At 38.0% G+C, this 15,443-nt stretch overlaps 1 protein-coding gene across 2 annotated transcripts; it reads left to right on the forward strand.

Annotated features, from left to right (window-relative positions):
• Nucleotides 1-80: 80 nt before the first annotated feature.
• LOC124165333 (alpha-taxilin) lies at nt 81-14,690 on the forward strand. Of its 2 annotated transcripts, none has more exons than XM_046542689.1 (9): nt 81-325; nt 586-672; nt 746-925; nt 4,955-5,101; nt 5,180-5,374; nt 5,782-5,910; nt 6,442-6,600; nt 12,737-14,131; nt 14,263-14,690. In XM_046542689.1, the coding sequence occupies exons 2-9, from the start codon at nt 604-606 to the stop codon at nt 14,287-14,289; spliced, it is 2,301 nt and encodes a 766-aa protein (XP_046398645.1). In that variant the 5' UTR covers nt 81-325; nt 586-603; the 3' UTR covers nt 14,290-14,690. The 2 variants fall into 2 exon arrangements, with proteins under 2 accessions (XP_046398645.1, XP_046398646.1); XM_046542690.1 differs by lacking the exon at nt 81-325 and adding an exon at nt 383-470.
• Nucleotides 14,691-15,443: the final 753 nt, after the last annotated feature.

Genomic DNA, 15,443 nt, shown 5'->3' on the forward strand with positions numbered 1-15,443 from the left:
AACTCAAGCTTGCGGGCCATTCAAAACTCCCGCCCTCATTCGTTTGTTAATTTTTATTTACCTTTCTATATATAGGGCCTGCCAGTAGAATATCTTGGCAGGGAAACCAAAAATAGTATAAAGAGCGAAGGAAACTACTTTGCATGGTTATCTTCAAAGTTCCTACTTAATATTCATCCGGGAATGAGCAATTATTAGACTCCGCTGACCGTATTAATTTTGGTTAAGATTTGGTGATCCAGAAATCTCCGAAATATTGGATCACAATACTGTAGTTTACCTGGTTTTTCCATTGGAGATAGCATACCTTTGCTGGCGTAGGCACGTAAGTACTTGAAAATTTACTACTCCAGCGTACATGCTGTACGACGATCAATTGTTTTTGCATAAGTGAAGAATAATCAGAGATGTCACCCTGATTAAAAAACTTGTGCAGACAATGGCAAATATTGTGTCAAAATACATGTGAAGTACATGTGCACGCTCGTGTTTCTCTCCCGACTTTGTTGTTCATTAACCTCATTATAATAACTTTAAGGGGAAATGATAATTCAGTCTCAGCAGGACGCAATATTTCATTTGCAGTGAACAAATGTGCTAGAAATGGATTCAGAGAGCAGCAACGAAACAATCGTGAAAATGAACTCTACCGCTGAGAGTAAAGATGTCGAGGTAAGTACACTCCGTTTGAGAGGTTTTGTGTTATATGGTTTTCAATAGTTTTCAATATATTTTTTGGTTATAGCCGGTGAAAACGTTGGAGAGTAGTCGAAAGAATAGCAAGGGAGACAAACTACGAAAGAAAGACGATAAAAGTGTGGAGCAAGTTTTAAAGGCATTGAACAGCCTACAAACTACCGAGGAAAAATTAGCTGCTATGTGCAAAAAATATGCCGATATTGTGGACGAAAACAGAAAGTTACAGGTACGTTCTTTCTTGTTTAATATTTTGTCTTCAAAGAAGAATTAAGTGATATTGTCTTGTCACCTAAGATGCTTTTTGATTGATTGATTTCTGGCTTATAAAATGTTTGATGCAATGTATTCAGCTTACTTGGTGTCATGTCTTATATATCATGGGTCAGCTAGTTACATAAAAATCATTTTAAGTATAATATTTAAGGTAAAATTACATTTTCTATGCACGTTGTTAGTACCTTATTAGTTTCATTTTAGGATTATATCTGTCCTTTGACGTATAAGAACAGCATGAATCCTTTCTATTTTAATGCCCCTCAAGTCAGCAATATTCCTTCCAATTTCGAAGCTAAATTTCATGATTGAAGGGTTTTGTATGTCAATGAAAACAAATAAGGAGAATAAATATCAACTCAAAGGGGTTTTCTAGAGCATTCCCGGAGAATTCAAATAGGATTTGAAGAGGTTTTGGATGCCTATGAGATAACTCCTAGAATCCTTTTCTAAAGGCCTGCTTACACGATGCACTATCCTGTATGAGTTTGCGATGAGGAGGTTTTTGTAAGGATTTGTATAGATTTTGTTACAGTTTATCCAGAGAGAATGGGGTCACTCACTATAATCCTGAATCACTATTAATTTAAAGGATTTGGAAGGTGAAAGTGAAAGACCAGTTATGAAGGCTGTTTTACATGTTCAAACGGGGCACCTAATTGCGTGGGTTAGCATTGCTTTTATTTCTCATTGTGGCACGCAATTATGTGAATGCATGAACGAAATTAGAACAGTGGTTATTTTACCATCTCACATCCATGCATTCTCACATGAGTTCAAGCAATTCACTACTTTACACAACGTAATTTTGATTGTGCCTTCACGTGCACGTCAGATTGTGTAAGTATGTGCACCGTGTAAGACTACCTTTTAATCTTCAGCCATTCTATTGAGTATATATTCTAAGTAAAGAAAAGATATAAGTTGCCACCCACTTATCATGAGTTTGTGACTTTATGGGAGTTCTGGTTCATTCACTGGCTCTGAGTGAACTAAACTATTGAAAAAAGGAGTTTTTCACTAGTGTTTTAATCAGCGAGCCCTGCAATGTCAACGCACAAGGCTCAAAACAACCTGAGAAGCAGTTACATGCTCGGAATAAGTTATTGACATCATCAACTTATCTGAGAAAGGTGAAGACAGTCAATTTTTGTCTACGGAATAGGTCAAGGTGTAAAGGCCTGTTTATACAGTACATTTGCACATACCAGTTAGTGTGAATGCATAAACAATTTAGGTGGATTTGCCAGGGAAAGGAAGGCCTTGAATGAGATGTAAGGAGTAGGTGATGAAGGATGGAAGATTGGAGGAAACCGATCTGCAAATCATTCACTGCTGATGATGATGGCATTGCATTGAAGGCATTTTTGAAGATCAACCTGTGCAAGTTATGTAAAACCCACAACATGAAGGCATGGAGTGACTGGTGGCAGCATGGACTTAGGGAGTTATCTCAGATGCTGGCTGCAGCAAGTATTCAAAGCAAAGCACAGCAAGTGTAGCAACAGATCTGAGAAATCTGGAAAAGTCAGGGAATTTAAATAGGTCAGGGAATCGGGGTCATCTTCATCTTCAGTCTGCAATCCTAAGATTGGTGTGACACAACTCTCTGTTCCTCTCTCCTGTCCGCTAGCCTTTTCGTAACGACAAATTCCTTCTATTTTTCATCCATTATAACCTGTCCTATGAAATTCATTTGAGGTCATCCCTTGTCCTTCTTCCCTTCCACCTGTCCTACCACAATAGGGTAGTTTCCTTCATCAAAGAAAACAAAAGGCATTATTTGCGATTCGTTACCCACCATTAGTGTATTCATAATATACAAATTATTTGGTTTTAGAAATCCCAGTTTAGGCAAATGGCAATGGTCAATTTTAACCGCATTTGAAAAAGGCCAGATTGGCGCCCATGCGATGCCATTCCACGTGACGTCACAGGGACCTAGTTTCTATATGAGTAGATAGGACTTTTACATCGTCTGAGATTACCAATGCATGCATGAGGCACAGAGCTCGGGGAAACAAGTCTTAATAATCACCCATTAAAACTGGCTATGGTTGGAAAGTTTCCTTCGTTTCATAAGGTATTAATAATCCATAATTAAGCCAAGCGCTACCTACTAGCAGGGTACTCTGCTACCTGCTAGCAGCCTGCACCTAGCGGTGCACATGTCCTCGCCCCAAGGTCACCTCACTTTGCGGCAGCGGGAACCAGAATGACGTCACATGGGCTTTTCTCGGCATTCACACTTAGCCGTCGCGTTTTCACGCGTTTGAAAATTTTCACTTTTCATATAATCGTGAAAAATAGATATCGTCATTTAAAAATCTAAAAGTGTGAAATGCGTACTCCACGAGTAATAATCTCAATTCAGGCAATAAAAAAGTAAAAGGAAACCACCATATTGTTTTCATCAGGCCATCATGCCTCATAATATGGCTGACTAAGTTCTCCTGTCTTGTCCTAAAGGATTTTAGAATACTTCTCATTTCTCCCACTTTTCTTAGCACTTCCTCATTACTTACACATAAAATCTGCATCATTCCTTGGTAGCACCAAATTTTGAATGCTTTCACTTTTGACTTCTCTGCTGCTGTCAACGTCCAAGCCTCGCTTCCATAGAGTGCTGCTGAATTTTTTCCTTACTTCTATGCTTCTATTCTCACCTGTAAAAAGATTCTTCTTTTTGTAGAAACCCCTCTTCACCTCCGCTATTCTACTGACTATTTCTTTCTTGCTTTGCCCGTTGTTAATAATTCGGCTTCCTTGGTAACAAAAATCTTTCACCTCTTCAATCAGAATGAAGTCAAGAAACCTCACTTATGTTGCCAGAGAAAATTTATGTCATGACAAGCAGATCAACATGACTACCCTGCATTCAGCTGGCTGAGGGCTTGCTTCTTTGACATTGAAAGAAGCAGTAACTTTGCCTTGAGAAAATTTTGATTGTTGATGGTCGGGGTTGTTCTAGGAAAATTATGGTTCCGACAACATTTCATATAGTCATTGTATATCAGCAAGTATTTATTTTGTTGTATGACCTCCAAGAAATTTCGTGGATCCCTCTCCTCTGAAAAGCTTTCACATATTTATCTTATTGAAAGTTTTACCTGTGAAAACTACTCCGAAATACCCATTAGAACTACAATATGCATTTTCGAGGAAAACTTGAATCACAAGTGAAGTTGGCTGTGATTGGCCCAGCCAGGCCAAACCTTCATGTTTTGAGGGATGTAAATTATTTTGTGCCAAAAGCTGATCATGTCTTTTCTGGAATAGGGTAGCTTAGCTGTTGAAGCCACATGCAACCCTGGCTCAAGAGTGCGTAAGAATTCTGTTTTTGTTTCTTTGTTACTGATATTGTTTCAGCCTAACTCATTTAGTATTTGCCTACTGAAGTGCAGTAAAAACGGTTGTGGATTGATGAGCATGGAAGTCATCTAAGGTTGCAGAAGTTGGATAAATCAACTTTTGCAGAAGTCAACATCACCCGAGATCACACAAGCAATTGGGACATGGTAAAAATTATTTGCTTCTCGAGGGGATTATTGGGATTGGTTGTCAAAGATGCCATTGAAATCTGCCTACTTGAGAGAAATATCAAGAGGTATGCAGGTTTCTAATAGTGCAAGACAGGGGTTTTAGGAGAACAGGATAGAATGGCCTAATAACCATTTGGGATCTGCCAGAACACAGATTGTGCATAAAGCAGGAAAATCGCCAATATAAGTTCTTGAGTACGATAATGATAACGAGTTGATAATTGAAACATGGAGAGGAATGGAGTCATTCATCCAGCTGAATATCCTAGAAAAGTTCACTCATCTACAGTGGGGTGGCACCAAATGATTCTTTATATAGCATAATGAGACTTTCTTCTGGACCAAATTGGAAATTAAATAAAATTCCAGTTAATTTTTATATTACTCTCATCCTTGAAAGCCTTCTTTTATAATCAGATTTTAACTTCTTTACCCCACAGCTTGCAGCTAAACAAGGAGAAAAGAAATGTTGTGTATTACAGAGAGAAAAAGAACAGTTACAAACTGAGCACAGCAAAGCCGTACTCTCTCGTAGCCGGCTAGAAAGTCTGTGTCGTGAACTGCAGCGACAGAATAAAGCTATCAAGGTTGGCTCACTTGTCAAGCGTTTTTGTTGACTCAGCCTCCTAATCGGTGGAATTGTTTAAAAAATATTTTTATTCTAGGAGGAAAGCCTGCAGAAGGTGAGGGAAGAGGAAGAAAAGAGGAAAGAAGTCTCAGCTAAATTTCAAGGCACCCTGAATGAAATTACTACTCTGATGCAGCAGAATGTGGAAAAGAATTCAAAACTAAAGGAGGAAAATGTTGAGATGGCTCAGAGATTTGGAAAGCTCTTGGAGCAATATGAAATCCGGGAGCAGGTATCTGATCACAAATTTTGTCAATGTGTGTCAATTGGAGTGGTTGACTTTGTTGCATGATGAATATTATGTGTAAAAATTACTATTATAATAGGTTGCAGTTGAGCGTTACCTTTAAAAATGTATGTCAAATTAGTGTAGATAAATTTATTGGGATAAGAAAAATCGTTCTTTGAAATTTCTTTTGAAGTAATTACATTTGTTACGAGATCATGTGTAGGAGCTCGGCTAAGGCTTTTTTCTATGCTTGAATAGCTCATAATGAATTGTATGGGTATGCAAGACATAGATGGAACCATGTTACATGGCTTTGTGGTATAGAAAATGTGTCCTGGAATCAATTTCAAAAAATTGCCTGTTGCCTTTGTAATGGTATCAATTAATGATTTTTTTATGTCTATCTGTAGCAAGTAGAAAAACTTGTGGAACAAATTCACATAGAAACTGAACTTGGAGAAGCAAGGATTGCAAAGGCAAAGATGGAAATGGCTAGTGAAAAGGAAGCTATGTTAAGAGAAAAGCAAACATTATTATTGGTAAGTTTTTTCTTTAAATGGTTAATGCATTCCATCTGATTTTTAGTTTTTGGTTACTCATACCCCATGAGCAAAGGTCGATTTCTTTAAAATGGGAAAGGCTTCACCTGTCATGGAGACTTATGAGAGTGATAGTACTTCATTGTTGCTTGTGTTTAAAGTTTCTTTTAAAACTGGATCACTGATGCAGGTGATGATGTATTGTTATATATTAGAGTTATGATGGACTTTTCAACTGATGAAATGTCAACTACTTAGCCTACAAAATTCCCAGTAATGTAATGGCTCAGCATGTTTTACACTCACAAATACTTTTTCACTTTCTGGGTTATAAACTAAATACTGACTCCATTTCTCTGAGTTTGGTCCCTTCTTTATGCACAAAATCTTGTGATGAAACATAGTAAGGGGAATACTTATACTTATTCAAAAATAAATTGAGGGAAAAGAGAGCATGTTAATAAAATTTCTTGTCTTGGGCTACTGTTTCAGGATTTAATGAGTTGATTACTGTTTGACCTTATTTTAAAGGAACTTGAAGCATGTAAAGGAGAAATTCGAAGTCTACAAGAAAACGACATAAAATTGAGAGGACAGCTGAATTTGTACACAGAAAAATATGATGAATTTAAGACAGCACTCACAAGGAGCAGTGAAATATTCAATAGCTTTAAAGGAGAAATGGAAAAGGTGAGAGCTTAAAAATATCAAATGACAAATGGATTTCAGCTATTTGTATTAATGGTGTCTTCTGTCATCTTTATAATTTGATCCTCTCTCTAACAGAAAAGACTGTGACTGTTATGAGGGTACTGCCTAAGCCATTTCCCAGTTTTTGTTTTAATATTGCTATATTCATTTTTATTCTAGACCACTCCTGTAGTTGTGCTAAGTACATGCACCAATGTTATGAAAAATTTTGTTCATTCGATCATAAAGAAGTTGATAATTATTGGTGATGAAAATTTAAATGCATGATTATTAAAATGCTTTAAATGTGTGAAACCAATGCATTAGTTATGGGTGTATTAACATTTGGAGGGGGGACACTATGTTGATTGCAAAATAACAAAGTATCAAAATGTTTTCAGGCTTTCTGTGATTATTGGTTTCAATGTGGTCCAAAATGATGTGCAGTAATTTGAGCTCAATTGCAGAATGCTTAGAAGTCATGCATTAGCCTCAAATGTTGAATAATACTGTGGAACTTGCATAATTCGAACATCAAGGGACCAGTTAAAAACTTCGAACTATCCAAAAATTCGAATTAAAGAAGTCCTTGTCATCCAAGCGTTTGAACTGTTCACATACTCCACCGGTTTTGCCTTTACGTTTTTGAAACAACGTGAATTAGCCGATTTCCCTATCATCTACAAAGGCAGCTTTTTGGAACCGTCCATATTTGCTCCGACCAAAAGTGTAACTCTTTCTTTGCGTAGTTTTCCTCCGTGGAATTTTTTGTCTTTAAATGCCAGATTTTTGTTTGGTGTGCATGTAAAAAAAAGGCCAGATTTGTCAACATCGAAAATTTTTTTGGGGTCTCTGTCCTGGGGCTGTATTCAGTATCTCCAAACAGATCAGTGCGGCACCGATTCGTCGGGTAGTATATCACACAGACTCGCGGCAAGCAGTCATGCTATTCTGTATGAACCCGATTTGTGGGGCACCAACAAGAAAATGGGAGATCGTCGGTAGCTGTACCGACACCAAATAGGTGTCGGTACAGCTACCAATGAGTGGGTTTCATGAATTCCCCAGTGCGCATTATTGTCTCCTTTGTGTGTGCGCAATGTTATCTCCTTCTCCCCCTTTGAATAAGCCACTATATTCCACTGTGTTTTAAAATTTTTATTACCTTGACATAAATATAAGATATTGGTTAATAGACATGTGGTTTGCCCCCATGTTATGACTTTCTCTCATTTATGTTATCACTTTCACTTGCTTGGAATAGGCTTAATTTCACTCTATCATAATTTATTTACTCCCTTGACAAAGATATTTTTATTATATATGAGTTTTGCCATAATGTTATCACTATCTCACTCTGAATAGGCAACTATATTCCACTCAATCATCATTCGGTGTTTCTCGCGACACAGAAGTAAGATATTTTTATTTAAATATGAGGTTTGCGGTAATGTTATCACATTCTCTCATTTTTAAAAGGCAACTTAAGTTAATTTTATCATCAGCTATTGATTCCCGTGACAATAAAAGAAGATATTTGTTAATAAGTATGAGGGTTACCGCAATATTATCATTTTCTCTCACTTGGAATGTGCAACATACATATATTTCACCCAATCACAATTTCTTTACTCCCTCGTCATTACACTACTTTTAATTACTCCAAGCTCCATGTTTTTATAACAATTACCTTCCTTGTTCCTCTAATGTAACATGTTAAAATAGTTCTTGGAGTGTAGGTCAACGTATTTTATGCAAAAAAGTTTTAGCCAAATTTTCTGTTTATTTCAAACTATCATCAGGGCTTTACTTTGTACATATTTATTGATTTTATTTATTAACATTTAAGCCTTAGTATATCAAATAGTATTTTTAATCAAGCTTTATTAGGAAAACTAGGTATTTTAGTTGAAAAAAAACGGAACATATGGCATCACAAATTTCATACCTAGATTGCCTTAAAAACTCACTAAAATATACAAAACATTAAAAAATTTTGACCCCCTCTCGTTGGTGGAGTGTGTCCCCCCCAGCACTTGACTCACGAGGAAATGGATATTCGGAAATGGATATACAGTAAACTCTTGATTTAACGAAGTCAATGGGACCGGAAAATTGGCACTTCGTAAAATCGAGTTTCGTAAATTCAAACCTTTTTCATAAGTCACGAAAAAAATGTTCGCTTTTGTTTCTTCCGCCGTTTTTTGTCTTTAGTGGTCTTATTTAAATGTTTTCGGTGGTTATTCTCGGTATAATTCATAGAAAAGGCTTTTTGCTATCGATTTATGATGTGAAAAATCGTTAAATAATTATACCACCATAAAATTCCCATTTCTTGTTCATACTTCAACATCAACGATCGCTAAAGAAATTCCCGACCAGTTTAGAAAACGTAATCAAATAATGAATTGCAATGTTTATTATAAGAATTAACAGTAATTAATTTGTGGTTAGGAGCCAATAGCTACTATTAAGTATGCAAAAGATAGATATTTGTTTCTGACACCCACGGAATTTTAGCGGCAGCCGGCCTAACCGCCATTTATGTCGCCCTCTATCGCTCAGTGACGAGAAAAAAAGAAAAACAAGGGTCTTAGCCCGTTTCCAAAATAACCTTCGTAAGTTAATATTTCGAGTTACTTCGTATTTTCAGCAGAATGTGCTCTATTTTCACTGAGATTCAATTACGATCATAAATAACGTAGGATGTGATTATCTTCTGGCGAATATTTGAAGTAAATTCTGTTTGAGTTCTCCGTCCGACTACTGTGTTCCATCATCTTCGCAGACGTTGCCATAAAAGACTTAATTCTTCATCAGGACTGTATTCTTCATACCGGGTGTGAGGTGACCTGTTCATATAGTATGTTTCTCTCCTTTTATGCCGACAGGAGCAAGGTTCCAACCGGAAAACGACAGGAGAAACATCTTACAGTATCGGAGAAATATAGATATTATCCACATTGATTGTTTTCCCACAAGAGACGTTTTATCATTTCTCAACGTGGTTAAGTATTGGTTCGCTAGCGTGAATTCCCAGAAAATGACACGCAAAAACCTGTACCGTCACCTCATTTAGTTTTCGTGTTCCTTTCTCCGCCGTATTGAAAGTTAGGCAAAGGATCATTGACACAGAGAAAAGATTTTCTTAGTTTTAGCACTAAAAAATAGTCGCGCCATAATCGTAAATAAATATAGTGTGGAGAGAGCAAAGAAATTAATTTCAATTGAAAAGTCAGCTGAGAAGAAGAGAGACAATTATAAGCGCGGCACCATTTTCCCGATAGTGGAAGATACTTCTTCCGCCTCTCTCCGGTTAATAACTTCCCCCCGTTGCAGGTAAAGATGAACCATGCCCTTCTCCACAATCGGGGAACGTTCCCAGTGGGTGGGGTGAATAAGAGTGGGATGGGGATTGCCTGAGGGAAGAAGTGTGGTCAGCACAAGGACTGGTGAAGGGGGCAGGACAAAGAAGGGTGGGGAAATGGCCTTCAGCTCTGCCTCAGTCTACTTTTGGGGGCCGTATTTTTTTGCGACGCACACAAGCTCAGTCTCCTTAGGGAGGGAGTGAATGGGAAATGCTGGGGAAGGAGGGGTTTGGGATGAGTAAGGTGGGTGTCAGCAAGATCAGCCAAAGGCGGCAGGAGGGAAGGAACGGCTTTGGAAAGACAGAACCCCAGCATGGAGGAACAGGGAAGCGCGTGAGAAGAAAGTTCATGGTTAGACTTGGAAGTGCGTCTTCATTACGAGAAGCCTGAAATATAAATTGGCGGTAAATAGAGCCCAGTACTTAAGATATTTAAGTTGTTCATTCACAAAGGCCAATATATACACGAAAAGATATTATGGCGCGGATTGCATGTATCAACGTCCATTTCGGGATGTTATTAATTTCTGTTCCCATTTATAAAAGTAGCAAATAGATTTGAAAGAATGATAATCATGAATAAAATTATCTAAATCGATATCCAAACGCACATGAGCAAAATAGATGAAGGTATACATACCGATCCATCGCAAGTAATACCGCTCAAGCTTCTTCCGGTATAGGACTTTAAAATCCTGGATAATGCCTTGGTCCAAGGGCTGGGACTTGCTAGTCGAGTTCGGGGGTAAAAAGAGGACTCGAACATTAGCCAATTTTAGATCTTCCACGTATTTCTGAACAGTGGCATTATCCATTATTAAAACAATTTTGCTGTTCCCTCCAGCAATTTTTCTCTGTAGACGTATAACCGTTTGTAGGAAAATTTCTCGGGTCATCCAGCTGTTTTTATTTGCATGGTAAAAAACGGGGAGGGCTTCCAATTTTACATGTTTTAAGCACCGTGGCCTTTCAAATTTCCCAATGACAACGGGCTTATTTTGTCCGTGCCCGTTTGGTTGACGCACAGCCCCACAGTAACACGCACTTTACTCTTTTTCCCCCCATGGCACCTTTGCCCTCTGAATCCCAGGGTTGCGTCAGGTAATGCATTAAAAAATAGCCCAGTTTCAGGGGCCAGCGAGGGTGAGCTGGTCGAGGAAAGGGTCCCGGATTAGGGACCCTTCGAAGTTCTTCGGCGAAAAGTAGTCAAGTAGTCTTTGAAGTACGTTCACAGCAGTGCAAAGGGTTAATTAGGGGTGTACGAAATACTCCGCGCGACCTTCCTGACATGTTAAACTACGAATTATTGTCGATGCTATGTTTACGAACAGGCACGTAAATAGGGGCATAATGTCAGCCGCGATATTTTAACTGAACTCCTACTCCCCCTAAATTCCCACAGTGAGTTTTTTGGCGACCCATTTCTCTCCAAAGTTGCATTATCATTTACAATTTCGCACTTTTGATGGACCACAGTTGGAAGCGCTGATTTTTTAGCTACTTACGCCGGCGTAACTAGTTTTGTTGACAAATTTTTCGCCGTAGTTCGTATAAACGAATGCCATTTGCTCCTCGGGACCGAGCCGAGGTTCGTAAATTCAAAAAATTTCGTATAATCGAAACTTCGTATGATCGAATAGCGCCATGTATTTAGCATAGGCTTTTCACCGGGACCGCAATATCACTTCGTATAATCGAAAACTTCGTAAAATCCTGCTTCGTAAAATCAAGAGTTTACTGTATACCTGTGTAGGAAAATCTCCGTCAAAAATTTTGGCTTTCGTCTCCTGAGTCAAGAAACCTCCTGCCTAATATTTTCATTGTTAGTAGCGAAAGGGTAAATGGGTAAATAGTGAAATTTGAGATTGATATTGTATTTTTCATCAGAAGTTGGTGATTCAACATTTAAAATAATACCTCATTTGTGTGTAGGTGCAGTATTAACAGAGGACATGTGGAATGACAGAAAATAGCTTTCTTTTATAACATATATATGATATTTTAGTATCAGCTCAAATATTTTTCCTCATGTTGGAGAAGGAATGCTAATAGTTTGTACTGTAAGGATATGAATGATCAGTATCTCATATTGACATGAGTTGTACATTAAGTCTATAGTTGACAGCATTGGTTCTCACAGTGGACACCACCATCTTCTCAGGAGCATTGCAGTAATCTAGTAGGGGAGGCAATAAAAAGCTAGTACATATCATCAATGTCATGAGTATGATCCTTGGTAATGGTTGTATGTTTACGTCTGGTGAAGACCTGTCTCCAAATCCCTGTTGTCAGGTTTACAGAGTGGGGGTGTTTGGTGAATGTTAGTGGAATTAGGGGGTCAGGGGATTGCAAAAGTTTGGGAAACAGTTGTTTATAATGTTCTTGACTGTCATGTAGATAGAAGACATTAAGATACACCTGTTGTGAAATGCATCACCAAAGGGGCCCCTCTCTCACCACTGGGATTCCCCTGGTGCAAAAGAAATATTGATAACGTAAAGCTTGGACCACTTCCTCAAAGAATTCCCCATCCTTCATATATGTTCCCCATCTACCGGCCTTGGGTTTTTCTATAAAGCATGCACCTCCACAAAATTTAAGATGACCCCTCAGTACTCAATGTATCTGAAATTCTCTGTAAAATCCTCTATAGGAGTTCACTATCATTCATGTTTTTTTTTCTATTTGCCTCCATCAAGGTCAAAATGATGAAGCATCATGATTGAATTGTTGATCTCTAATAATTGTCATGTTCTCTTTTCATGATAGATGTCCAAAAATATCTGCAAATTGGAGAAGGAAACTAACTCTTGGAAGCAAAGATGGGAGCGTAGCCATCAAGCTCTTTTGGAAATGGCTGCTGACAAGCAGCAGAGAGATGGTGAGTTGGCTCTGGCAAATCGAAGGCTAACACAGATGCAAGCCCTCTGCCGAACCCTGCAAGCAGAGAGGACGACTATGCTCGCTCAGCTCAGAGGAAGTGAAACAGGGAAAGATGCTGAGAAAGGTGATGAAAGTGCAAAGGAGCTGAGCGAGGAGAAAGGTTTGGAGGGAACAGCTTCCAAAGAAAACAAAGAGTCAGTTTCCGAGATGGAAAGCAAACCATCTGACCCAGCCAGTGGAGTAAACGTTGAGACCAATGGAGGAGCCAGTGCTGTATCCGGCGAGAGCAATGCCAATGAGATGAAAGAAGTCGGTGATAGGGTAGCTGAGGGAGTAAATGAAAAGAAGGAGCAGAACGTGAAAGGTTCTTCCTCTGAATCAGGAGATGGAACTCCTCAGGTAGCAGTGGAGGATCCCAGCAGCGATGTCAAAACGTTGGTGCCCATTGCGAGTGATGCAAAAGGAGAAGAAGTTGGTGCTGTAGGAAATTCAAATCAGGTTGCCTCGAAGAGCAGTGATCCTATTCTTCCTTCTGAGGACAATAAGTCTTCATCAACTGCCATGAATGAGTGTAAGCCTGCTAATAATGCATTACTGGATGACCCTTCAGTCAAAATTGATGATTCACCTTGTGTAACATCACTGCCAACATCCATTAATGATAGTACTTCTGAAGATGTTGGAACGGCTGATTTTGGTTTAGAAAAGGAAAGTATAATGGAAGAACTGAACTCTTTGAAAATGAAACTTGATTCATGTATTATAAGTGATATAAGTCCTCCTGCAATTGAGTCAAATGACAAGGCATTAGTTGTTGGTGACAAGGCAGCTGATAAAGTCGAAGGATCGAAAGCACAACCAGAAATTCCTGCAAACCTCAATGTTTCTGGTCAAGCAAATAGTGTTCAGCCAGAGGTTATGAGCAATTCTACTCCTATAATCGAGCCTATAGGCAAAGAATTGCCGTGTGAAAACATCTGTGATATTAGTGCTAGTATCTCTGCTGACATGAAAACTCTGTCCCTAGATGTATGTGATACTAGAACTGCACTCACAGCAGATGTAACTGCACTGGAAATGAAATCCAAAGAAATCACTGGTGTAGATTCAAATATTATAGCAGAGGCAGCTGATGTTGGTGTAGGGAATTTGATTAATAGCCAGGAGAAGTGCAAATCAGAATCAGAGGTGTTGGCTGGTGAAAAACCAATTACAAAGAATGTGTCCCCTAGCACAGGAGCCAAGAAACCAGATGCACAAGTCAATCCAAAAAAAGGCAAGGTAAGTTTGCAAAACTTAATGATTGGAAATATCTATTATAAATTCTGAAAGTAAGCATTCTTACTAGTAATAGATGATTGGCAAATTGGGCTTGTCGATTTGAAAATGAGCAATTGAATTTTCATTGGCAGGAATCATCAAGGAAAAGGAAGAGATAATGGACATAACCCAAAATTGATGGGTAGCACAATACCAGCAACAACCCCCTAGTAGATGTCTTTCAAGTACTTTTGTATAGAACTTATCATCCTTAAGCCAGGAATAAGTCTGCTTATTTATTTTAAATTTGAGCATGTCATGTTTTTTTGTAATTTTAACAAAGACTTGAGAGAGAAGAAATAGAACTTTTTTTATTCATGATACATATTTCACTCAGTGCTTGGCAGGATGGGAGTGGTATTTATTCCTATATCTTTCTAAAATGTGTGAAATTGTGTGTAACGAAAGTGAAATATCAATTTTGATGATTCAGATTTTGGAATTAACCAAGAATTCAAGAGCTTTAAAATGAGAACATCATGAGACTTGTATATGATCCAATAAAATTTATCCCAATAAATCTTGTGTTCACTTTATTGCTCCGTAATATTATTTAAGGTAGTTGCATGGCCAAATAAATCACTTTAGGAAGTGTTTTGTACCACTTAAACGTATGCTTAAGAAAAAGTTTTAAAATTTTGTGGACAGTATTGTCCTGCAATTACCCCAAGTATGACTATTGTAAATGTATCAGGATATGGAACCAGAATGTGTGGCAAGTAGAGCCTGCAGTGAAAGATAAATATTTTGAGGTTTTGTTTTTGCTGCTTGATCACTTGAAGATTGTGGTGAACATTGAATTCTTGGTCATGATGAATTATTTTCAATACGTCAAAATCATTGTTAAATAGGAATTAAATAAATTTTCATTGAAATCCTTTTTAACAAATTTAAGTTATGGATTTACCACATTACCTACCCTGTATATGTAATAATCATCTCTGTAGCATACTCCTGGGTGAACTTCATCCATACCTATCTATTTAGGCCTATATCATAGATAATAGAGGTTCCTCTATGCCATATATATTCCATTCACATTTTTTTGCTGTAAAAATGTTTGCCCTTGTCATCAGCCTGAAGTGAAAAAATCAGTGGTAATGCGTCTAAAGTCATGGTTCTTGGTTGTGGGGATTTATAACAGTCTATGCAGGAACTTGAGAGTAAAAACACCTGGAAGATGCCATATTTAATCTTAATATGAATTCTTATGTCAACTGGGAAACTATTGGCGAGTGTCCACTAGCCTAACCATCAATAAACATGTAATAAA

This window comes from Ischnura elegans, chromosome 9 (genome assembly GCF_921293095.1).
Source record: "Ischnura elegans chromosome 9, ioIscEleg1.1, whole genome shotgun sequence".
Lineage (NCBI taxonomy): Eukaryota > Metazoa > Arthropoda > Insecta > Odonata > Coenagrionidae > Ischnura > Ischnura elegans.

Bases quoted from the DNA above. Each gene is read 5' to 3' on its own strand.
- LOC124165333 (XM_046542689.1), top strand. From the start codon at position 604: ATGGATTCAGAGAGCAGCAACGAAACAATCGTGAAAATGAACTCTACC. The intron at 673-745 runs GTAAGTACACTC...TTTTGGTTATAG, and splicing joins CTGAGAGTAAAGATGTCGAG to CCGGTGAAAACGTTGGAGAG. The intron at 5,375-5,781 runs GTATCTGATCAC...GTCTATCTGTAG, and splicing joins AATATGAAATCCGGGAGCAG to CAAGTAGAAAAACTTGTGGA.